We start from the raw sequence: 25,327 nt of genomic DNA, 5'->3' as shown, positions 1-25,327 counted from the left end.
AAGCTTATAAACATAAATTTGTGGCTATCTGAAAGTTTAATCTACGGTAACTGTTCAGAAAGGCTGGATGAAATGAAATAATAAACATTTTTAGTGCAAACACAAAAGTATTCGAAATGTAAAAATAATTCAGTAGCATGTAATTAAAGCGGATTTTGGTAAAGATTCGAACCGATAGCTAAGTATGAGCTTTTTATTATATTTGCTGAAAAGCATTACGTGAATTTTCTTTGCTAGCACATAGTATTTGCTAGAAAATTATTTTAATGTGTCATTTTGCTTCTAAAACAAATAAAAATATAAATTTACAGTAATAAGGAAAAATATAAGGGATCCGGCTTCTTTATATTATCTAATTTTTGTTAGATTAATTATTTCACCCGGTTCTGTTTTTACATGTACTTCTTCACCAGAATTAAACAATTCAGAAGAAATAATAAAACTCATTTTACATGTATACTTTAATCTAATAATCTGATAAGTTTCAAAATGTAACTTTTTTACGGTTTCGATGGGAATTTAATTTTTAAAAACATTCGTAATTAAGCAAAATACTATTAGAACTTACGTTTACTTACAATAAACGGTTGAGTTTTTTTTAACTAACTAAGATTTTAAAAATACCTACTTTTGCTCTAAAATCATCCATATAAAACTACACTAATATAATTACAAAACCATTTTTTTAATCTTGTTTTACAAAAATCAACAAATTTCTTTTTTTTATTTATCTAAATATTCATTTCTTGGGCTAGTTAAACAGCTTTAATTTTTTTTAATTAAGTTAATGAATAGAAAAAATGCAGAAAAAAATGCTATAGTTCGTGAGAGAATGTATTTGTGTGTAAGTCCAGTTATTTGGAATGTATGTATTTCATATTTTTCGCAACTTAATGTATACTTAAATTAGTCTGTAGAATCTGTCTGTTGTGAATTAACAAATTAAGCTGCTTGAAAGCAACAGACGTAGTTCTTAAGAATATTATTCTTTCTTACATTTGAATTAACAAATTAAGCTGATTGAAAGCAACAGACGCAGTTCTTAAGAATATCCTTTCTTACATTTGAATTAACAAATTAAGCTGATTGAAAGCAACAACGCAGTTCTTAAGAATATTCTTTCTTACATTTGAATTAACAAATTAAGCTGATTGAAAGCAACAACGCAGTTCTTAAGAATATTCTTTCTTACATTTGAATTAACAAATTAAGCTGATTGAAAGCAACAGACGCAGTTCTTAAGAATATTCTTTCTTACATTTGAATTAACAAATTAAGCTGATTGAAAGCAACAGACGCAGTTCTAAAGAATATTCTTTCTCACATTTGAATTTCGTTTCTTACATTTAAATTGGATTTATTTAAATAACAAAAGTGCACTTGATTCATGATCTATCTAATTAAAAATATTCAGCATTATCACAGAATGAAGTTGCCTATTTTTTCGTTACTTATTTCATATTTTGGAAAACTTTAAGGAATTTTTGATTATCAGACTCAATGATTTGGAAAGCGAGCAATGGCAACCTATACGAAATAAAACATTTTTATCTCCAGCGAGCAAGACTGTCTCCCAGAAATTCTAAAGATATGCTATTTTTATATACTTTGTGATTTTGCTGTTGAATTTTATGTGGCGTAAGTCCGAAGAGCCTGTTATTAAATGCATAAAGTTAATACATAAAAGTTTGTTAATAAAACGAAAAAAAAACATTATTAGCCATCATGCTGAGAAAACTGATTATTGGTACGATGAACTCAGAAAAGACTGAAAAAAATATAAAAATGCATGCCAACACTTGATACTGCATCTGGAATTAACATATTCTGCTTTTTAAGTTTTTATAATTTTGCTGTTGAATTGTATATGGTGTAAATGTGAAGAAAATGATGTTTAATAATAAAGCTAAAAAGACAAAAAAAAATGGGTTAGTAGGAGTAAGTGTAACAAGAGAGTGGTAGACTGCGAGCTCAAAGGGGGCGTAAATAAACTTAACAAACTCTTTTGGGCAACCTTTAAATTCTAAAACAACTTTCAGGCTCTTTTTTAAAAAATTAATATAAACTGACTCTAAGGTGTTTATCAGGAATTGAAAAATGCAGAATTTTACAACAAAATCAAACAACTGAAATTGTTTTCACCTTTGTTACTGAATAAACAAATATTAAAATAAAAAATGCTTTAATCATGAAATTTCGGTAGAAATTTTGTTATTAAAGTGTAATAATAAAATGTGGTACTCCGTGTCAAGAAGTATCTGTAGTATTAAAAAAATTAAGGAATAAGCTGAACAGAAATCTATTTTTTTTTACCGTGTTTGCAATTGCACATATAAGAAAATGAGATCTCTATTTAGCCTTTCTGAAGATGAAAATCTGAGCATTGAAAACATTCCATTTTTCTCTATTCAGCATCCTGCTGTACATTTGTGGTGCACAGGAAATCTGTGCGAAGAGAAAAAAAAATAGGAAGAATTTCAAGCTAATGTTCAATGAAGATCAGTGTAGGTCCAAAGGGGATCTTCAATTGATAGTAATGATTCCTTAGTGGCTAAGAAGAAATGGATGAACCCTGCATTAAGTTATCCTTTGAAATTTATGACAGTCAAAAGAAGATAGAAACTTCCTTCTGTCATCAATGAATTCCTGTACATCTATTATTTAGACATAAACTGATGGTAAGTATGCTCTTACACATCATGTGTTACTACTTTTATTTACAAGTAACGTATTCATGCAAGTTTAAACAAAGGTTTTGATTGGAATTATAGAATTAACATTTTTGTATTAAGCCGCAGTGCTTTATTAAATATACGCAGTATGCTTATAACACGGTCGTTCCATACCTAAACAAGTCGTGTTATGCAAATCAAAGGCCTAACAGTGAAAGCAATCCTCTTCCCTCTCAAAAATAATTTGCAGTATAAGGTATTTCTCCCGCCTTCTTGGCATGTCTTCGTGGTGTGGTGGTCTGCACGCTGGGCGCGTATTCCGGAGGTCCGTCGTTCGATTCCCGGTGAAGGCATTGCATATTTTTCATTTTTCCTGCCCCCCAAAAAATGCATAATGTCTCTACAACAGTACTTTCATTCTGTAACTAATAGAAGTATATTAGTTAAAACAATAACTGCTCAAAAATAATAAATATGAATATAAGGATTTTTTTTCATTATCATTTTCACGAAGGAATTTTCTTTTTGACAAAACAACTTCACCACCTTAGCTTTCTTCAGCAGAATATTGACACCTATGCTACAATTTTCCTTAAAAAACTGTTACTTTTTTGCTGTTCGCTTTTAGTCTCTTTAAAAATTTCGACACATGAAGCTAAGCATAGATTTAAATTCGCTCTTAAATTCTGCGCCCCTTTTAATGGAAGGATATTCAATTTGAAAACAGAGAGAGGCCTAAGCAAAAGCATAAACAAACTAAATCGAAAAGCATGCTAATTTGATTTGTGCTGATAAAATTAGAGGAACTCCATCTTTTGTGGTATTGTTTACACGGGAAGCAATACAGTACATTTCGACTGCATCTATGTGATCTATGCATTAATAAAAATGTTGTTGTACTGAAATTGGACCTGGTAATACTTTGATTTGCGAATGCCTTGCATGATTCTATATACTCTACTAAATACAGCGCAATCAAATATTTCTTTCTATTTCATTTTGTAGTCTTTTTATGTTGTCATGACTATAATTGTTCTTAAATATATTGCATTTTAATATGGCATGTTGATGAGTTACTGAAAATTCTGTCGTAGGTACACGGTGACAAGAGGTACCTGCAGTCTCGATTCAACCATGTTAGAGCGAAGCAGTTTTGCAAGGGAATATTGTGTTATAAAGGGATTTTTTCCCATTTCTTGATCCGTGTTAGAAGGAAACCATATTGTAGGATTGGAGTGCTATACGAGACTGCCTAAAGCAAATTTCATAGGTCTCAGTTTCTGGTCTCAGTTTCTGTTATGCAACCATCCCACGTTTCATATTCATGTCAGAGGATGCTTGACTATTGTGAAACTCTAAGAGTTGACAATATATCCTTAGGTTATATGTGTTATGCTACTGCAAATGGTGTATATTTCAACTGAATATCAATAATATCTGGTGCTGGAAAAAGAAGTATTTTAATCATTATTAAGTAGAAACTAATACCTTGAATAATTAGTACAGTTGTAGAGACATTAGGTATTTTTGGAAGCAAGCAAGAAAATGAAAAATGAGCAACGCCTTCGCCGGGAATCAAACCGTGGACCTCTGGAATAAACGCCCAGCATGCAGACCACCACACCACGAAGGCATCTTGGGAAGGCGGGAGAAATACCTTGTATTATCTTCATTCTCTGCTTTGTAATTTTCATAAAAGAGACAGGAAACTTTGCCTTGGGTTGAAGATTAATGTATTATTATTTCTTTTACCACGATATATACAATAGCTTATATTTTCTCACTTTTTCCAGCATGCCTTCGTGGTGTAACGGTCAGGACATTCGGAGCGTATTCGAGAAGTCGAGGTTCGAGTCCCGGCAAGTGCATTGCATATTTTTCAGCTTCTTGACATCGAAAATAACCTAATGACTCTACAATATGTTTTATAATGTCTTACTACTCCCGTGAAATTCTTAAATGCTATGTTGTCTGTCAAAGGGTTCTTTCCGATTTCCTCCTCCACATTAATGAACAATCTATGACCTCATTAAACCTTGCATTTATGGATCACATGGAATACATGTGCTTTATTTACTTCTACAGAAAACTAGAAAATGAAATCTTAGAAGAATATATTCTAAATTTTGAATATTGCAGTTTTCATGAGGGATACTCAAAGAGTAATACGGCTTTTATATTAATATTTAAATTTAACATTAGAAACAATAGTGATAGCAAGAGTGGTAGTTTGAGTGAAATGCAACAAAGAAAATCACGAATTATGAACAGGCAGGCATCTGGACTTCTTATAAGTGTATTTTAATAAACGAAAATATGTAAATGGAGCGACTTTAAAAGCCTGATTGTGGATGCATTGCCGGCGCAAAATAGATTGGTCAATCCATTTCCGAAGTCAAAATATCTGAGGGTGTGTGATTATGGTAAAGCCTCGAAGGCTATAATGCCTAAAGGGAGGGATGCCTTCGTGGAAGACTTTCTAAGGGAAACTGGCTCGTATACACGTTACACATGGGAAAAACCACGGAAACGTTCATGCAGCCTGCCCGTTCGCGGGAGTCGAACCTCGGACCGAACTACCAGTGTTCAGCGACTTTACCGCTCGGCCGCTGGTGGGCCCAAAATATCTCAGGGAAACCGCATTAAGATCTAAAGTATTATCGATGAAGTCCAGAGAGCGAACTGATTTCGCTTTTATATCCAAGCTCAATATAATAGATCCCGTGAAAGTTTTAACCGTGCGCCATTGCTTAATATACCATACTGAAAATTCCCTCTTCCTTAGTGCCAAGAATATCAAAACTGAACATCTGAAATTGCATTTTAAATACGCTCAAATGAGCTATGCTTCCTTCTGCACGGCTTTGACCGAAGAAGATGAATCTGACGTTTTAATAGCATGAGGCATGAAAAACCTTCTGCCAAGTCCCTTCAGTGGAATAAGAAACTTTTACATTACATATGACGCATTAAGTCTGTTACATATATGACCATATAACAGTGTTTAAATGCTGTTTGGTACAAGAATGTGCCTAGATATTTAGATTTTAAAATTGCTAAAATAAACACTTATAAACAGGAAAAATCCATAAAAAAATCTAAATAATATGATTAATGAATATGCAAATATAATCATGTAAAAAACGCAAAAATATGCATAAATCATAATTAACACTACTTCCAATACATATTACTACTAAATGTATCCTATATTTTCACATTCACAACCATAGCGTTTATCAGATAAAATAGTATATTTGAACTATGAAAACGGCGTTTCTTCATCAGTTTGCATAACAGGTCTTGCTTGGAACGCCGCATTTGCTTTCAAAATCCTGATTTGATAAGGTAATTTTCTGATCTTCTGTCGGAAAATTTTACCTGTTTCACCAGAAATGGAGTTTAAATGACTGTAAACATTTTGTATGATTTGCAGCGAATCTGTCCGGGAAATTCTTTTAAGGACCTTTACTGACTTTTTTGAAAATTTTAAAAAATGTATTGAAATTAATAAGATGGGGAACAATTGGGTTTTATTTTATCAGATTTTGTTCTGTCGATAACAAATTTTAGAAGCGTGGTATCATAAAGGACAATGATGTTAAGCAACGAATTTTTCTGTCAATTCATCGATTTAGCCATATCACTATTTTTTCACTCCAACTTCTCAAACCTCTTAAACTCCAACTTCTTAAAACCTCAATACGATTTTTAAGCAAGGCCGTTTCATAAGGATTGTTTCTTTTCATACAATTTTGAGGGAAAATTGCTGAAGACTTTTACTTTCGACCTTTCATAAATAGATAGTAGCTTTAAGAAACACTTTACATGGGTTACTTGAAAATTCGGATATCTTAGAACTTATAGATGATGATTCAATACTAGCTAAAACGATTCACTAGCTTAACTTCTGCACACCTTGATTTGGCAAATTTATAGTTAAATGTTTTTAAGTGATACACTATAAGTTTTCTCAAAATTTGTTGAAAAAGTCACTTTTATCCGTTGAGAAAAATCGATCCAAATTCTGTAACTAAATCATTTAACTTATTATTCTCATCAGTTTGTACTTTAGGCACCATAAATGTAAGCGAACTGAAAGCTTTAATTTCTGACCTCTTATCTAAGAACAACTTCATTAACACCGAATATATAAAGAAAACACACATTCCTTGCATTTTCCACGGATTGCAGTAGAGTCACATATTCCACCGAATCCCATTCGCGGAGGCTAGTACTTATGCACTTCTATTGAGAAATCAGTTCAAATTGTATCACATGCATCAGTATTACCGTATTCGACAGTGCTTAAAAACAAAAGCATAGGTGGTTATATAGTCACACTTTTACCAATGAATGCTAATAAATAAGTACAAAAGAATGAAAACAGTTTTGTCTAAAATAACTGAAACAAAGTAATTAAAGATGCACCTAAAAAGCCACAATTGGTATTGAAAGCAGTGAAATCCCCCTAAAATGAAAAAAAAAATAGATATTTTTTTCCTGAACATCCAGTATCCAGTGGTCACTTACTTGCTTTCACGTCCACTGTGATTCTCGCGCCCTACTGAGCGTACTGGTTTGAGGAAATCATCTAGTAGCCCTTAGGTGACTGGATTCAAAGCTTACTCAATCTCTGTATGATATTACGAAGCGAAATATACTATCAGTGTACCCGGAACATACGTTCTACGACGGACTTTAGGACAGCTTTGCAGCACACGTGCTTTGCAGTCTGATCAATAAACCTCCAGTGTATTTCGGCCGTGGCAAACGCAACCTTGGTTGGCATTCTGCCAAAACGCTTAGAAATGTCCAAGAGGATGTTAATTATAGGGGAATCATACGAGGGTTTGCTTTTCACTAGAAAGAGAGAATTTACTTTCGAACGAGGAAAAGTCTGCGTCACTGGGCGATCCTGTCTTCAGCTGTCTTTCGAGCCTTTGTTTCATGTTCGCAGAAATAAATGCGAAAATTCCCTTTCACTTGCAACTCTAGAAATAAATATACTGAAAAGGTTCTTTCATAATATATGAATTTAACGTGAATAGTGCATATTTCATTGTTTGCTTTTCAAAATAAGATCACTAAAAATAATGGAACTCTACTTTTAGCGGAAGTATAATTTGGTAGTCTAAAAAAAAAAAAAAAAAAAAAAAAAGGTTCACAGGTTGACACCCATTTGAGCGGAATCTCCCCTGATAGTAGTTGATTTAACATGACATTTGCTAATATTCTGATCTTTTGTACAAGGATTTTTTTTTCCCTTCTGTTTCCTAAAATAAATTTTCCTTTTTTCCCTTTCCTCCTTCTCCTCACATTTAAAATATGTATAAAAATATACAGTCGGTATGCCGCCCCAGGGAAGCTGACTGCGATGCCGAAGGGCCTGGGTTCGAGTCCCGGAGAAGGCATGGTTGTAACTGTCCGTCCTTTCATAGGAAAGGAGACAGATTAACGGACTGGGTTACGTTTATAATTATTCACAATCTGCCATTGAAAAAAAAATATATATGTACATAGATTTAAGCGCAAAAATCAAAAAGAAGTACAGTAACTATATTTATTAGAATGATTAAATAATCATACTATTAATTTATTATCGTATAAACATTATAAAACTAATAAGACAATTTTTAGTGTCTGTTAATTTACATATATTTTATTTTAAGTCAAAGATTAAAAATATAATAATTATTAATTATTATATAATTTTAATGATTATTCCTTGTCGTTAAGTAATTATAATTATTGCTATATTAGGATTCTTTGTAACGATAATATAATAATATAAATTGTGCAATAAAATATGATAATTAAATTATGGCAAAAACAATCATTACACAACAATAGTTATTTATTGCATTTCTATCACAAAATTATGTATATATAGTAAAATTAAGTTTTGAAAACACTAATTTTTTTACCATTATAGAGTTACAACTTTTGCATTAGCTAATTTTAGTAGAATTATTATTAAAATTGTTTTGTTTTCTCGTGCAATGCAGCGCGAAACAAATTTTAAAAGAAAGCTATGCCGGAAAAGTAAAAATACAGGAGCACGTACATTTAATATTTAACAAATAGGTATCTATTTAATTTATATTTAAATTGAGTAAATGCGATTGAATCCTATGTTAGCTGTAACCGTAATTACATCCTCATTTTTGCTTTCCAGTCTCGAGAATCAAATTTACTAGAAAGATATCGCGCAGCTGGTTAAAAACTATTTAATGCCGAAGAAAGAGACATCTCAGCTCAGTTATTTAGCTAGCTGCTGGCTGCGAGTTCAGCGTGAGATCGGATTAGCTTTCTCTTTAAATGTGCTGTGCATTGCGTTCTATTTATTGTTTTTAGTAGTTTGAAGTATAACTACTGATTATTACTGCTTGATATTGTGAAAACTTGCACGAATATCTCTGAGGAAAACTGCAGCGTTCTGTTGTATTTCTTTTGATAAGAATAAATTTTATTAACCTTTTATTTAACTTTTTATTAACCCTTTGTGCGTTCAATCTATTACGAATCCGTAAGCACGTAACAATATGAGCAGCTATATAAATACATGTACAAATTAAACTCAGAAACAGTTAATTAAAACTGGTGATCAACATATTATCTTAGATTACCTAACAGCAATTTTCTATCTGTGCTCTTTGAACACAGTGAAATAAACAGAGAAAAAAAGAAGAATGGAATAAAAAATCTCTCATATATGATTGATGTCCATCCACTCTACTTTGTGAATTAATTGGTCTGAATGGCGCATACCTGTTTATACTCATGGTCGCGGGTGCCGCGGTTAATCTATGTATGGTTGACCGATGTCTCGTCGTCTTTTGGGTCTCATTCAAGCCCGAAAGGATAAAGCTCGTATTTGTGCTTATTCATGTAGAATTCTTATATATTTATTTCGCTTAAAAGTGCAAGAATCTTCGCTTATGTAAAGCAAGAAAATGAAACATTTTAAATATATTGTGTAATTCATAGCTCGACTACAAAATGCACGCACTTTACTCTAAACTATACGTAATGTTCTAGATGATATCATGGTTTAAACATATTGGTATCATAACAGTATTTTGTAATAAAAAATATCTTGTACTGGCAAAATGTAAAATTATGAGTCAAAATCTACTGAAAAATTAAATTAAAAAAATTAGAGTATATATTTCATAATTTTCCTTTAATTTTCAGAATCTGGCTAGTTGTAAAAAAATTAGGTATTTGGGAAAAATCTTTTTTTTCTTCCTAATAAGTAATCTGGGTACATATAAGGAAATCCAGTAAAATTTATTATCTGTGGTGAAATACCCTGTGAGTTTTCTATAAGTGCCCCAAAACATAAAGATAATGGTTTTCGGAAATCGCCAATATCTTAAGCTATAATAATAAAATGTATCCCGAGATATTTCGATATAAAGCTACGATATTCACTTGCTTACTTGCAGCAGCAAAATTATTGTTTGCTGGTCGTACTTTGCTGCGAATGTTTTCATGTTTTAAATAAATCTTTAACCTTATAATTTTTTCTCTTGATAATCGTGCTTATATGGTTTCTCATGTTCCCTAGATTACCAAGTTTTAACACGAGCAGTCTCTAAAGTGTGGTTTTGATACCAGCTTTTTCTTTCTAGAATTAGCTTCTGTTATAAAAAATTCCAGTACATGAATCTCGCTGAGCAAGAAATCTCTTTAGTACACTGCCAAAAATCTGCATAATATACTATTTTGCCTTAAAAGAAAAGTTTAGTTTTCCCTGATATGTTTTCAGAAAAACATCTTTAGCTTTATTACCCACTGAAGGAACTGAAGTTAACTGGAAGAATATCTCATAGCGCTCGTTTGTTGAAAACTGTATGAACTGTAGAATTGTTAACTCTACGCGTAACCGACTCTACGTGGCATCATTTCATTTCAAGCAAGCAATTTCATTTCGCGCACTCAAATAGTTTCCTAATGAAGCATTTTATTTCAGGACGTTAATAGAAAGATGATTCCTTTATGCTCTAAAATTTTTCCATTTACTGAAATATTAAAAGCAACTGTCCAGCAACAAGAACTTAAAAGCAGCAAGAACTAATATTTGGCTGAATGTTAAATTTAAAGTGTCGGTATCTTTGAAATAAAATTAAAATATATATTGATAAACTGCAAGCATTTCTTTTATGTTTGCACGCCAACTTGTGGCGTGCACATGTAAGTTAGAAACGAGTTAAAATCTTACACAAAATTCCGTAATGAACTCCTTCCTTTCACGCTGCAGTGCGTTATGCGCGGATGAAGCAACTAATAAGAGAAGCTTGACGACATTTAAGCTTGATGCTATGTCTTTAATTTCCTGCTCGAGCGCAAATCTTTCTCTCTGAAAAATTTAAATAACTCATAAAGAAATCATGTCATGAAAGATCATTTAAAGAAGGCCATAGTGCTAAAAACTGACGTGTGATTTATTTTGAACGGAAAAGTTACTACAATTAAGGGCGGTGAATAATTGCAATCACTCTGTGGTATCTCACGCAATATAAACGCAGCACCTTTCACTAAAAAATGCAATGTAGATAATGAAAAACTCAGTTAAGTATGTATGCACATATTCAGCTGTAACGAAATCTTATTCCCCGCCCCTCCTATATCTATTTAAGCTACTTTTCCTTGTAATGTTTAATATTTCTAGCAACACGACAACAAAAATTTCCCTTTGTTAAGCCAAATGTGTTATTTTCTAGATATCATGTATAATAAGTAGCTCACTCACGCAATAGCTCAAGTAATTGGTCTTTTCCGATTTATACGAAATTCGTGCTATATAAATAGTTGAAAAACAGAACTTCAGTATAAGTCGAATAATAGGTACAGTCAACAAAACTTAAAACAAAATTGAGGCTGGCCAAGAACGTTTCGCTTAATTTTATCATTCCTCAAAACTTTGAGCTAAGGAGATGACTATTGTATTTTAACCACGTGAGGTGCTGACAAAATTACTGTACTGATTGTTTCATTTAAATTAACGTATCTTAGAGTCTGCTGTTAAATGGAATTGCTTTTCTTTAAAGAAAAGTATTTTATCATAAAATATCACTATTTAATTAAAGGTTTGCAATTGGAAAGTTAAACAGAATGAACAAAAACTTTAAAAAATTTTTATTTCTGAATAAAATAAAGAAACGAGCTAACGTCTATTATTCTGAAACGGAACTAAATAAAAATTAATTAATTAATTGTTGAAAATTGTAGATGCCGCTCCTGTAAAGAAAACCATTCACATTCATTGATCACTGATATTCAGTGAACTTTTATATATGGTTTACTGAAAATAACGATTACCGCTGAACGTCATAGCATTGAAATTAAAATAATAATATTAATTATTATACTATTCCTTCTGACTTGCTTTCACAGAGTGTTTTTTTCTGCCAAATTTTGAAACAGAGTGAAAGAAATAAAATGTATATGCTCTATATATGTACTATCCGCATCTACGCCTTTTGTTTAATTGTTATTTTACTAATATCACTTTCAGACATTTCGACTAGTTAGCTTTTAGTGAATAAATAAGGAAAATTTCAGAGTCTTGTAATTTTAAAGGTTCTGTAAAACACATATAATTTCACGCATATTGCTACGTACCCTGTACCTCACTGATAAAAATGAAGAAGTAAGAAAAGAAGTAGATGAAAGTATGTAGAGTTATTTTTATTAGATAAGGAAGTATGAAAACTCAGCAATGCTCTCGCAAGATGTGCTTTCCGGGCCTCCCGATCGCTAGTCGGTTGTGCGTCTAGTTACACCATGAATGGCAAGGAGGAAGAATATTCCTTACATTCTCCAGCACTTGAAGAGCGGCTGTGGAACAGGGGAAGCAGTCGTAAAATCCTGGTGTAATGAATTATCCTCCACCACATTTTTAGTTCGGGCGCTATTTGTAGAGCTTTTAGAGTTTTAGGGAAGAAGGAACATGAGAGAAACAGCTATACCCTCGCCTGGATTTAAATTCCAGACTTTCCAATTGCTACCTGGATGTACTTTTAATTATACCGTGAAAGCATGCGGTGAAGCTATATCACACAGAAAAGCCACTCTTCAGAAAAATGATGATTTAATTTTGCATTATCCCCAGCGTATCTATACTCCCTTATACAAATTTGAAACAAAATAACTTTGAAATTACTCTTGCTCGTTCGTATGAAACAAGAAAAAGAATGGTTTAATTTCAACTAAAAGTTGCTTTCTCTCCCTTTAATGGCAATTAATGAAGGAAAAGTCTGAAATCATCTGATTTAATATAGCTGTTTCATTTCTACTTTACGATAGTAAAGGTATTGTTGAAAAAAATAAAATAGCTGAATTAAATTATTTGTAATATGTATGAAATATGATTACACCTGTATTTTTTCCCCGAAGAATAAAGACTGGATTAAAAGATACCAGTCTTGACGCTATTTTTCTTTTTATAAACAGCTGATACAGAGTTAAGAGTATTCAAATTCTTGTAGCTGGGCTATGAAATCGATTGTAATAAATGGTTAAACAAATGATTGTATTTTGTATTTGTTGCAAGGCGTTTATTGTACGTTTTGTAATTATTTTTCTGAACAGTAAGAAGATGCAAAGTACTATGCTAGTATGACGATGCCGCAAGAAATTTACTAAAAAATGCAGCCATAGGTAGATGTTTACTGCATATGCTTCCCAACAAAAAAATCCTCTTCCAGAAGGTTTCGACAGTGCTTGAGAAAACAGCTGATGTGCTTTCCTACAACACATAATTTAGTACACAATTTTGAATTGGATATTTGGCAAATACAAATTTTTAATATGTCGTATTTAAAACACTTAGAAACCTATATCGAATGCCGCCGACGTGTAAATCTGTGTAGTTAATCTTGTTTAATCTACTTGAATCCATTATGAAAGTCAAATTTCACGACATTTATGATGTTAATTATGATATCATCTTTTACATTTTTAATATATTTATCACTTTCAGAATGCTTATTACCCTTGCATTGTTGGCTGTAGGTTCAATATTTACAATTTTTAATGTTTTAGCACAGAAATTTTTAGAAAGCAAACCAAATGAATATTACGATTAAGTTTTATTAAGGTAAAATTCAGTAGCTCAATGTCTATCAGAATTCTCACTACATTTAAGTACATTGCTAAGATTATCATAAATATTATCAATCAGCTCTCTATTGCGTGACCTCTGATTTGATACTAGTAATATTACTGTTACAAAGAGGTATTTTAAAAGACTATAATTGTGATAAATTGGAAATGACTCATGAAAATTGTTTTTGACCATAGTTTTGCGCTATAATTGAAAATATATTTTGACACGTTTGCTAGAGATTCATCTTCAGTTAATCGTTAAGATCCTTCATTAAGCAACAGTTCATTCGGTAAGTGGTATACTTGACAGTTATTAGTTTTTTAAAGAAAAATTCACCCATAGTTAAAAATATGAACCTTTTTTGAGACATTTCAAAATGCAGTTTACGGAGCGCATTTAAGTAAATTCCGTAAACCTTTACGTAATTTGAATTTTACATAAGTTTATCTTGTGTAAATAATTGCGTAAGTATAACTTTGTAAGCAACTTCAATATTATGTATATATTGCTATTATGATATATATATATATATTATTTACGTAGTATTATTTCATAAATGAAATATCAAGCAGCATATTTAATCCGATATAAACTATAAAAATCTGAAAAACTGAACAGTAATTACACTTTCCAAATAAAGAAAGAACTCTCGTCATATCTAATTTCGCTTTGTAGTGGGAGAATCGGCACTGGTGATGGATGATTATGAAGAGCAATACTGCTCTTTGGTAATTTCTAGCCCTTTTCGATGTTGAAGTTTGAGGGTAATTGGAGTCATCTTGACAATGCTATGAGTGGCATCTCACAAACATATATTGCTTGATTTTTTTAGTAGTCTACAGGAGGCTTTGTGTAATCACACTCTTTTTACTTCATGCGGCAGTATCTGCACTTGCTACCTCACCCTGGACTTTGGTACTTCATCCAGCAATAGCTTTAAATGCATTATCCAGGTCCGTTATGTCCCCTTTTCTCGTTTTGCATAAAGACGCTTCTGTATCAGATACTCGATCCAGTAAGAGCACAGTTTCTCCCTGTCTGAAATCAGGCCTAGCCCTGTTGTTGGTAATTGGTTGTACACTTCAATGTTATCATCCCATTCATGCCTTCAGCAAAACAGAATTTATCGTTCACTATCGTACCGCTAGAAATAAATCGATTTATATTCCACGCTATTGTTTATATAATTTTCTCGTCTTTATATTAATGTTTTCAACTTTTCTTCTAAAGAATTATTTTTTTCTTTTTATAGTGCATATACTATACTTTAGTGTATTTATTCATATATAGTCAATAATTCTTTTGTGGGAAATTAATTTTACCTTTTACATACTCGTATATACACACACACACCATAATTTTTATAAAATAAGCGTTTTAAAAATTTAATCACTGTCTCACTCAGTCAAATCTAACAATTTATTTCAAATATCAATCAGGGAGGATGTGTGAGTTGGATATTTTTATTTAATTTGTTTATTTCGTCCTTATATGATTATGTTAGAAGACTTATCTGAAACGAATATCTAGCTGGAATGTTTATACATAATGCAAAAAAATATTTGAAGAGAGGATCTTAATTAAATAAAATCTGTAATCACTGTCTCACTCAGTCAAATCTGACAATTTATTTCAAATATCAATCAGGGAGGATGTGTGAGTTGGATATTTTTATTTAATTTGTTTATTTCGTCCTTATATGATTATGTTAGAAGACTAATCTGAAACGAATATCTAGCTGGAATTTTTATACATAATGCAAAAAAATATTTGAAGGAAAGATCTTAATTAAATCTGTAACATGAAAAATAAATTAATCGTGTTAATTGAAACTGCTCCTTCGTAGTATATCATGAAATTATTTATGCTTGTGAAATGTGACCTGATGTAAAAAATGTTGGGAAGCCCTGCTCTAAAATACACTAACTTCCTTCCAGGAATTTATTTAAATAGCTGAGTTCTAGTATTTGGAATAATTACTCTCTTGATGATAAGAGATACCTCCAAAATGTTGCCTGGCCAAATGATTGCATTCATTGTGCATTTTCCTAATTACGCTGGACCTGTTTGCTTACAGTCTGTCCATTTCTTTTGCAACTTACTCAATATACCCTTTGAAAGATAGTAATTAATTATTGTTTATCATTGTTCTTTTTGTTAATGGTCATGTTCACTCACACATACTAGGAAATATTTTCGGTATGTATGATGTAATTAAAAGCAATGCCAACAGTGTAATGAATAATTTTCAAAATTAAACTAGGCTATCTGGAACAATAAAATTTTCCTTTGCACTAATGGTTTAAAGGAAGGCCATTGCTTGCAAATAAAACTCTGAACTCAAACTCGCGACGCTATTTTTTAATATCATTATTGCTGAATTTTTTCCTTCTCCCCTTGAAAAAAATATTAACAAATTCTTAAAATCAGTTTTTTTATGTACTCGTATCTCTTCTGGTTCACGTAAGAACAGTGGTTTTTTTAGGTCTTGATTGATATATAATTCAGTTCCTTTCTTTATGCTACTGGTATCATAGTAAGAAATAATTATGTAAGAAACTATGTAACTATGTAAAGAAATAATTGCATTTCTGTCTGTTTACTCTCGCCCGACAACAAGTGGTAAATCATAATACGAAACCTGGTGAAGGATTGATGATTTTTAAAGTTTTTTTTTGGCCCAGAAGACGGATTTCAACTAAACTGTGGCCGAATTCTTCACTACTGGGATTTATTCGACTAGGCCACGTATCTTTCTCCATTCGTCCTTTAAATGGAGGATAAATAATTATCACATTCTCCCGTGTTCGCTCTCGTAGTATAAGCGTTTAGCACGTCCAGCTAGCAATTAAAACCTCTGTTGTTCAGATTTTAGGTTTTTGGGATTTTTGTCTGCTGGATTATGGAAAAGCATGGAATGTCTGTCTGCGAGGACATTTTAAGGGAACTGGCTCGCATTCACGCTACGCATGCGAAAAGTCATAAAAACTCCCATGCAGCCACTCCGTTCGGCGGGACTTGATCTCGGGGTCGAACTACCAGCGTTCGGCGGCCTTTCCAACCCGGTTACTGGACAGGGTTGCCAATTCCGAGAAAAGCACACTTTATTTTTGTGTTTGTCTACCAACTGCACGATTTTTAATTAAGATAGGGTCTTATCTGTGGTAATCTTATCTGTGTTATCTATCTAACTGCACAAACTAAAGAACATTACCCATATTTTTCACCCCGCTTCCCTTTATAGGCGAAGTTTATCTCAATAAAGGGAAATGATTGGAAAACTATGAGAATTAGGACTTTCTTTTACCTTTCCCTTTTTCCTAAGAGTTTGAATTCTGAACAACTTTCTTCCAAGGGCTGTTATCTTGCATGCTAATCTATTTGCATGTCAGCATATTAACATTTTAGAACACACGTTTTCTGTAAAATAATTCGATAAAATCTTCAGCAGTATCCTATGGAGAAGTTTTATAAAGCTAATATACAGTATATTGATATCAGAATAAAAATAATTAATCAAAAATAATTTTTAATAAAAATGCTGTTTAGCAACAGATATGTAAATTTGAGACGACTGAATTTTTTTTTATCGGTGCTTATTTTTTAAAATAGAACACAGACTCTCATAAAGTGTTAATAAAACATGTTTAATGGCACTTCAGAAAAATCATAACAATGCAGCATTTGTGCTTCAAAAGATTTTCTTTTCTATATAAAAACACAACTCAATTCTCGATATAACCGCATTATAAATTTCACAACCAAAACACTCATGTATGTATGTATGTATATATAAGGCACTATTAATGAAAGATTACGATTGGATATAAAAAATAAGGCACAATACAAATTATATAAGTTGTGAAAGACATCTTTAGTGCAGTCCAAAATTATTACTGCTAAACAAAATTACCAAATAACTAAACACGGAATGGAAAGTTAATTGCTAACGCAATTCACAAAATCACTCCTTCTTGCACTTCGAGAAAATTCATATATAATTTGAAACAAAATGTATCAATTCATCAAACTGAAATCTCTTCAGTGAAAATTAAACATTCTATTATATAAGGTATAGGCATAGTATACCAACTTCTTTTGTTGATTTGGAAAAATTTGTTTTAGGCTGCTGTCTATTTTTGCATCCTTAAATATCAATATTGCTACTTCGTATAGAAGAGAGATATTGAAACTTACCATTTATGATGTTTTTCTACCTATTATTTTAATCAAATCAATGTTTTAAAAAAATGTAAAATAATCATTCACTATGAAGTAATTTTAAGTTAATAAAAGCTCTCTAATTTTGTATTTTAATAAAATACCTTTTATTGTTGTTTGAAAACTGGAATTTTATTTGAAAACTTCCAAAACCACCCATTCCTTTTTCTTTTTTTTTCTTTTTAAATGTGTTCTAGTTTAGAGCAGTGGTCTTCAAGCTGTGGTCAACGGAGGCAAAAGGATTCGTGAGTTAAATTCCGGGGTTCTGAGGGTCAAAATAAAAATTCGACATATGGCATATATCAAAGAAAATGACATGCAATGTGTTGCAAAGCTAAACAGTTTTCTAATGGAAAATGAATTTAGACAAAATTTAGACGACAGCGGATATAGACGAAATTTAGATGACAGTAAATTTAGACGAAATTTAGAAGACAGTAAATTTAGACGATATTTAGAGACAGCAATGTTAAAATTTATTTAACGGAGCACCTTTTCCAGTTGAAGAAAGCTGCGAGAAAATATTTCACAGAAGAGAATACTAGTGTGACTGAAAAACAAAAAAAGTACGTTCAAGTACTACGATAAATCAGAAGGCTTGTCAATGAAGGATAGGGTAAAATTTACCCACACATCAACAGATTCCACGTTAAAATCTAAATTTAACAAAGGGCAGCTCCTAAAATTTTGATTGCAGATTCATGTAGAATACCTAGAAGTTTCTCATGCAGCTGTAACATTTTAATGTCATTTGGAACAATGTATTTAAGTTACAAAACTTTCTTAACATGCATGGCAACAAAAACAAAACACAGAAACAAATTAAATGCAGAATATGAAATATGACTGCAGATAACATCAACCTAGCAAGACTTTAAGAGTTTATGTTAAAAAAAATGCAATATTTTCGATAGTGTAAAATAAAGTATATATGTATAATATAATATAATGCAAAATATAATGCACTAAATATAATGCAAAGGTAGGTGAAACCTGGGGCACGAATTAATGTTATTAAATGCAACTTATACGAATTTGACATAAAATTTTTTTAATAAAAATGCAGTACTTTAATTCTGTCTAAGTAAAGTACCTATAACATATTGATCTACTTTAATTATGATTTTAAGATGTATTTTTCTAGAAAACCTCACAGTTCTAGGGCTTCCATGAGTTGACAAAGTCTGAAGACCACTCGTTTAGTTTAGTATTATTTATTAGTTACTATGCAATTTATTTAATATTATCACAAATGAAAAAAATTTATATTAAAACTTCGTATTTTTCAAAGTCTTTATTTTCATATTGAAACTAAATTTAAATTTGAACTTCAAAAGTTAAAAGATTTATATCTTAAAAAGTATTTATTAATGCTTAAAAACATGATTTACTTAAAAATATGAGGAGAATTGCCTCACTGAATGATTACAAGAATTTCAAAGCAGAGATGAATTGCTTAAACAAAGAGGTTAGGCATAGATAAAAAATAAGGAAAATGAGTTTATGTATCTATTTAAATGTCTTAAATAGCCAATTCTATTGATTTTACCTAACCTTTCATCAAAAATCACAGTTATTATTATTACCATTATTATTTTGATAAATTGAAGTTGCCTATTCTTTAAAAACAACCAGCTTTCTAAGGAAAAATAAAACAAGGATAAACGGTTTTCTGTAGCTTGGTTGCTGATTTGCTGGATGGATATCAGAGTCATGGAAAATTAATCTATTACTTAAATGAATCGTATGCTAATTTTTATAACGTTATATTCGCAAATTTGTGTTTTAGATAAATTCTGATGTCGCGGATGCAAGATATAGATTACATATTTTACAATATACATAATACAAAATATACAGTTAAAGCACAGTAATTAAAAACATTGAGTTAAGAAGAATAGAAGTTTAAACGAAGTATAAAATAAGTCCTTCGAAAATTAGGCATTTTTTAAAATTTTGCAGTCACAGGTAATGTTAAATGCAACATTTTATAATGAGCTACAAATGCTAGAAGCTCCGATGTGCAGTAGCAAGAGTATTTTCTACAACGTTAGCTCTCAAAGACTGAATTAAAATTAATAAAATGCAGTATGTTAAAATTTATTTATAAGAATTTTGATTACTTGCCGTATGCCTATGAAAAACGCCAAGCAGAACAGAATAATTAAAATGTTTTGTCCTTTTTATACAAAATACTAGCAAATTTATTTAAAATTTAACTCTTAAACACCGATTATCACTTTTAATAAATGCTTTGAGCAGATAAAAAACATACAGAAGGGTTTGAAAGTCACATGATTGCGCATCCTCCCTTTCCCCGCAAATTCAAGCCGTATTTTGCATTAGTAATATCTTAATTTACATCAATTCAGAACAACGAACTATACAATCAACATGAATGAATATAATAAAAAATGCTTTAACTGACAACTTCAAAGAAACTGGAAAAATTAAACATTTCTTGGTTGGTCGACATGTTACTAAATTCTTTAAAAACATCATTTCACGTGACATATAGCTAAATCTCAGTTTTACATTTTCTTTACTGAGCAGTAATCGCTACGTAAATTTACACTTCAAAGTAATTCAGTAATACTAGAAATAATTCAAAATTATCTTGCAAAATATTTGCAAGTTAAAATAATGACGTAGAAAGACGCAGTTTTTGTACAATCACATTAAAGTAATTAAACTGTCTTATAAAAGTAAATATTACATGTGCTTATGTAATGCTCAGTGTGAGTGCTTGAAATACATGTATAGAATATGGGTAGGTGCGAAAGTTTATTTTATTATTTTAGTGCTTTTTTAAAACAGATTTTTCAATTTTAAGCTATCAGTTATATTTTTAAATATGTATCGCATTTATATGATAATATTTTGTAAAATAATTTTATTAAGATGGTTTATGAAGACAATTAAATTTTAAATAAATAATAAAGTTAAATGAAAAATTAATTGCTACAAACATGGAGTATTCTCTTTTGAAATTTTAAGTTAGTAATATATTTTTTAAGTATTAACTATTGTAAATGACTTAAAAACAACCAAACTGCTATCGTAACTGACATTTTTTAAATAAAATGTCAGTTACGTTGGCAAATGAAATTGGATAAAATAATTAAGAAGAGTTTCGAAGCTTGTATTACTTAACACATTACTATGTATTACTTAACACATTAAGTACTCCGTTTTCTGTCCATTTTACATAACTGAGACAATCGACAATTAATGAAAGCATTTAGGATGCTCGTTGTTTCGCCTTTAATGTCTTATTCGAACATAATTAAAGAATTCAACCTGTTGAAACACACTTTCAGTTCTGCAATATATGATAATGTGAAAGCAGTGATTTATTTTTCACAGTCCAGCTTCAAGCACCAAAAATTAGTGCTAAAAAAGATGCTGCGGTAAGAACCATAAAGAGTTCACATTTATATTAAACACAGCTGTTCCCTAGCTTATGATTAGCTCTTTTCTTGTAGGTAAACGAGTCATTGGAGAGCTTGCCTCTATAAAAGCTAAACCGTGTAAAATCTGAAAGCAAGACCGCTTCATGCGTCACACCATACGGTTGTTGACTTGATACTCATTTTGGCAGAAACTAGGTTTCGGTTCGACGTCTTCAGTTCGTGGACGGAATCCGCTGACGGTTGATCAGGCGGTTGAGACGGCGGACGGCCGGTTCAGTTTAGGCTGGTGTCGCTTCATATGTAGCGCGAGATGATCCGACCGGGCAAAAGCCCGTTCGCACACCCGACATTTGAAGGGCTTGTCACCGGTGTGCTTCCGCGTGTGGCGGGTCAGTTCATCTGATCTCGCGAATCTCCAGTCACATTCGCTCCACTGACATTTGTAAGGCTTCTCACCTAAAAAAGAAAAGAGAAGTCGAGTTAAGAGATGCTAAACTGTAATTGCTTTACATGACAATGAGATATCATCTCAAGATAATTAACTAAATATTGGTAAAAAGTGAAACACGATATACGAAATGCTTCAAATGAGTTTTATAATTGTGGCTGTATTTTTTATACTGTCCATTTTTTATATCTGAATAAATGTATGTATCTTTTTCATAAATACAGCTCCGTGTAATCTTTTCAGTTCAAGAAGAAATGTCTTGAAATAAGAATATGGAATCAAAATAATTTTAATAGGAACTTGAATGTCAGCTAAAAAACTTGAATTATTTTTCTTTAAAAATAAAATTACAGTATTTTGGATTTCACGGTTTTAAACTGTTCAAAAACTGAACTCAAACACCAAAATAGGAGTTTTATATTAAAATAAAATTCTAGATCATTTTGTTAAGGATCAGAATTTGCTATTATCTCGCTTTTTTTTTTTTTAAGTAATAGTAGTGGTAGTAGTAGGCTACTAAACTAAAATAAACTCGACGGCCTAAATTTCCCATAGACAGCCATGGCTGTCAGTGCTCTGTTATCTGCTTTCTAGACCGTGGGCTCCGGTGTGCTTGTGCATCTTTGTCTGGACAAGTGGTCATCCTGTCGCAAGACCCCCGGTGTTTAGTCCCCAAGAGAAAAAGGCTACTACTATTAGCCTAGACTAGTAGGCTACTACTACTATAGGCATTTTAGTAGGCCTTTTTAGTAACATTTTAAAGCATAAAATTTACATTCCCTCCATTACTTCAGTGTTTAATGCATTAAATTTATATAAATACAGGAAAACGTTTCACAAGAAATCTATGAATTAGTATCTTTCTACAAGAATCTTTTGCAGTAAGAATAAAGTTTCTGTAATGTTCGTGTTTCTGACTGTAATAACAACAACGTTAATACTTATTTTCTGGAATCGCTTTCACTTTATTATCTTTTATGTTACAACCGAAGAAATTTTAAGTTAAAAGTACGAAGTTTGTTTTTTTGCAATATTAAGATGCTGATATTCATTAAAAAATTGTTGTTGTTTTGGAATATGATTCTATAGCACAGAAATCAGCATTTCATTTACACTGTATAATGAAATATGTATTACCCAATAAAATCTTTCCCGTTTTTAAATTTGCTGATTTCATGAAAACTGCGAATGAAAAATCAGCTTAGAGTTTATTGACAAAGATAATAAAGGCTTAATATCCATAACAACAGGTATGCATACTGTTTAAGAATATGTAGTTCTCACTCAGTTTTCCCCAAGCATTGACCCCAAGCAAGTTCTTTGATATTTGAAAGAAGTAACGTCAAGTAAAACAAAATAATGCTCCATTTGCTCCCCTTATTTGACGAAATGTTTGAATGGTTCATTAAATTTACTAGAAGGAATTTTATTTTGTGACCACAATAATAAAGGAGGCTGACTATTAGAGGCTTTGAAACTTAAATAAAGTGATTTTTAACCAACGTAAGAAATTTCGGATAAAAACAGCGCATATAGTTGCATAATTTTATCGGTCTGTAATGAATTCAAAGATTTCTTCGCCATTCATTGAATTGTTTAATTATGGAAAAGCATTCGAATATCATCTGTCTAAATAAGATGATGCCTTCGTTGAAGTCATTTTAAGGGAAAATGGCTTATAATCAAGTTACCCATGAGAAAAAACAAAAAAAATTCCCAAACAGCTAGGTCATTTGCCAGGATCTGAGATCGGGTCGAACTACCAGTGCTCAGCTGTGTTATCGGTTAGCCGCTGATGAGTGCTCGAATTTCGAAGGAAGCACAGTTAATTTTTTAAGTGTCTACCAACTGCACGATTTTAAATTAAGAAGTCATATCTGTATATCAGTTGCATAAGGCTGATGAACAAAGCTCATAATTTTATTCTCTTCCTCTTAATAAGGGAAGGCTATCCCCCCCCCCAAAAAAAATATAAAAAATTGAATCCGATGAAATAAATAGTGTTCATCTGTTTTACAGCTTCTCTGTTAATGGGCACTTTTCTCTGTTGAATAAGGCTGAAAATTTTCAATCTCCCAGCATTTTACAACGAAATTAACTATACTTACATTTCTGTAACTAGCAACACAGCATTCAAATGCATAATAGCAATATATTTTGTAGCTGCTGACAGTTTTTCGTTTTTGAATAAAATTAAAACTGTAAATTTTCGATTTCTCAATATACTGCAACGGAAAGATATTTATTCTTCAATACATAGTTAACTAAGTTAATAGCAAATTATTATATATAACTAAGTTTATAGCAAATTATTATATATAAAAATTGCTGTTAATTTTTTATTACTATTTCTAAACTTTTTTGTTGAAGAAAACCTTTAAGCCCTTCAGCACTAAGCACAGTGTATGAAAGAAAAGATTAATAAATAATAAAGAGAAAATTTACCTCCTTTATTTTATTTTATTTTTTTGTGTTTTGAAGCTTTTACTAATACAAAACATTATTATAAAATGAGAAAATAAACAAAACAATTAATATGTGCACTTAAGCTCCAACTCTAAATTCTACTATTGTTGTGCATTTATTTATTTACTTATTTAATTTATCTCTTCTTACTGCAGAGAAAATTCCTTCGCCATACCCCTCTAGACAGTTTCAGACGACGTCGTTCCATGGAATACGTCTTATTATCTATTTTTTTTTTTCTTTCTTTCTTTCTTTTACAGGCATATCTGATTGTCGTCTCAGTAAAGAGGGAAGTAACCTCGGAATAATAGAAATCTGATCGTCATCTGGTTTGATTTGGTTTATTTGATTACATCAAAGCATTCTAAGGCTCTCTGTCTAAGGGGAGGGATGCCTTCGTGGACGACTTTCGAAAGGAAACTGCCTTTGAAGATACTTTATTTATATATTACGAAATTTGGGGCAGAATGCAAGCAGTCAACTACATAATAAATTTTCAAAAACTCACCTAATCAAAACGCAGCGCTTAAAAATATCCATTAATAGAAAGAAATATAAGAAGTAAAATTAACGCGTATTACTAAAATTTCATTTAAACAGCATTTTAAATTTATAATCCTCCTAAACTTTTAAGAGAGATAGACGAAAAAAAACTTTTAAGAGAGATAGACGATAAAAGACGAAATTTCACAAAACAAATACGTTATTTTTTTTCTTTATGCTATTGCTCAAAAAGGGAAGTTTACATCGAAAAATTGCAAACGAGAGAGGAAAATTTTTTTTCCGTTTAGTGGTACTTACACACAAATTGAAAAGCAGAAACATTTGCGCACAGTTAACATCATTGCTGGAAGGGTAAAAGCAGTTAGTATAGTTTAGTAGCAGCTGTGCACAAAACCACGTCTTGATTATCTTTCGATAACATGGAAGAGCAACTTAAATTATAAATTTGCTTTACAAAATTTGAAACTACTGAGCTGCACAAATATAG

At 31.4% G+C, this 25,327-nt stretch overlaps 1 protein-coding gene across 2 annotated transcripts in view; it reads right to left on the bottom strand.

Moving 5' to 3' along the window:
* Positions 1–17,416: 17,416 nt before the first annotated feature.
* The window catches only part of LOC118195124 (uncharacterized), a 114,834-nt gene continuing 106,923 nt past the window's right edge, over positions 17,417–25,327 (bottom strand). For both annotated transcript variants that reach the window (XM_035366372.2, XM_085808730.1), the window contains exon 4: positions 17,417–21,878. In XM_035366372.2, coding sequence (XP_035222263.1) covers positions 21,667–21,878 — 212 coding nt within the window. In that variant the 3' untranslated portion in view covers positions 17,417–21,666. The remainder of the gene's footprint in view (positions 21,879–25,327) is intronic.

This window comes from Stegodyphus dumicola, chromosome X1 (assembly GCF_044657685.1).
Source record: "Stegodyphus dumicola isolate Sdum_Otavi_A_Nest chromosome X1, ASM4465768v1".
Classification (NCBI taxonomy): domain Eukaryota; kingdom Metazoa; phylum Arthropoda; class Arachnida; order Araneae; family Eresidae; genus Stegodyphus; species Stegodyphus dumicola.
Note: the sequence above shows the minus strand (reverse complement) of the source record. Positions and strands in the feature narration are given on the sequence as shown.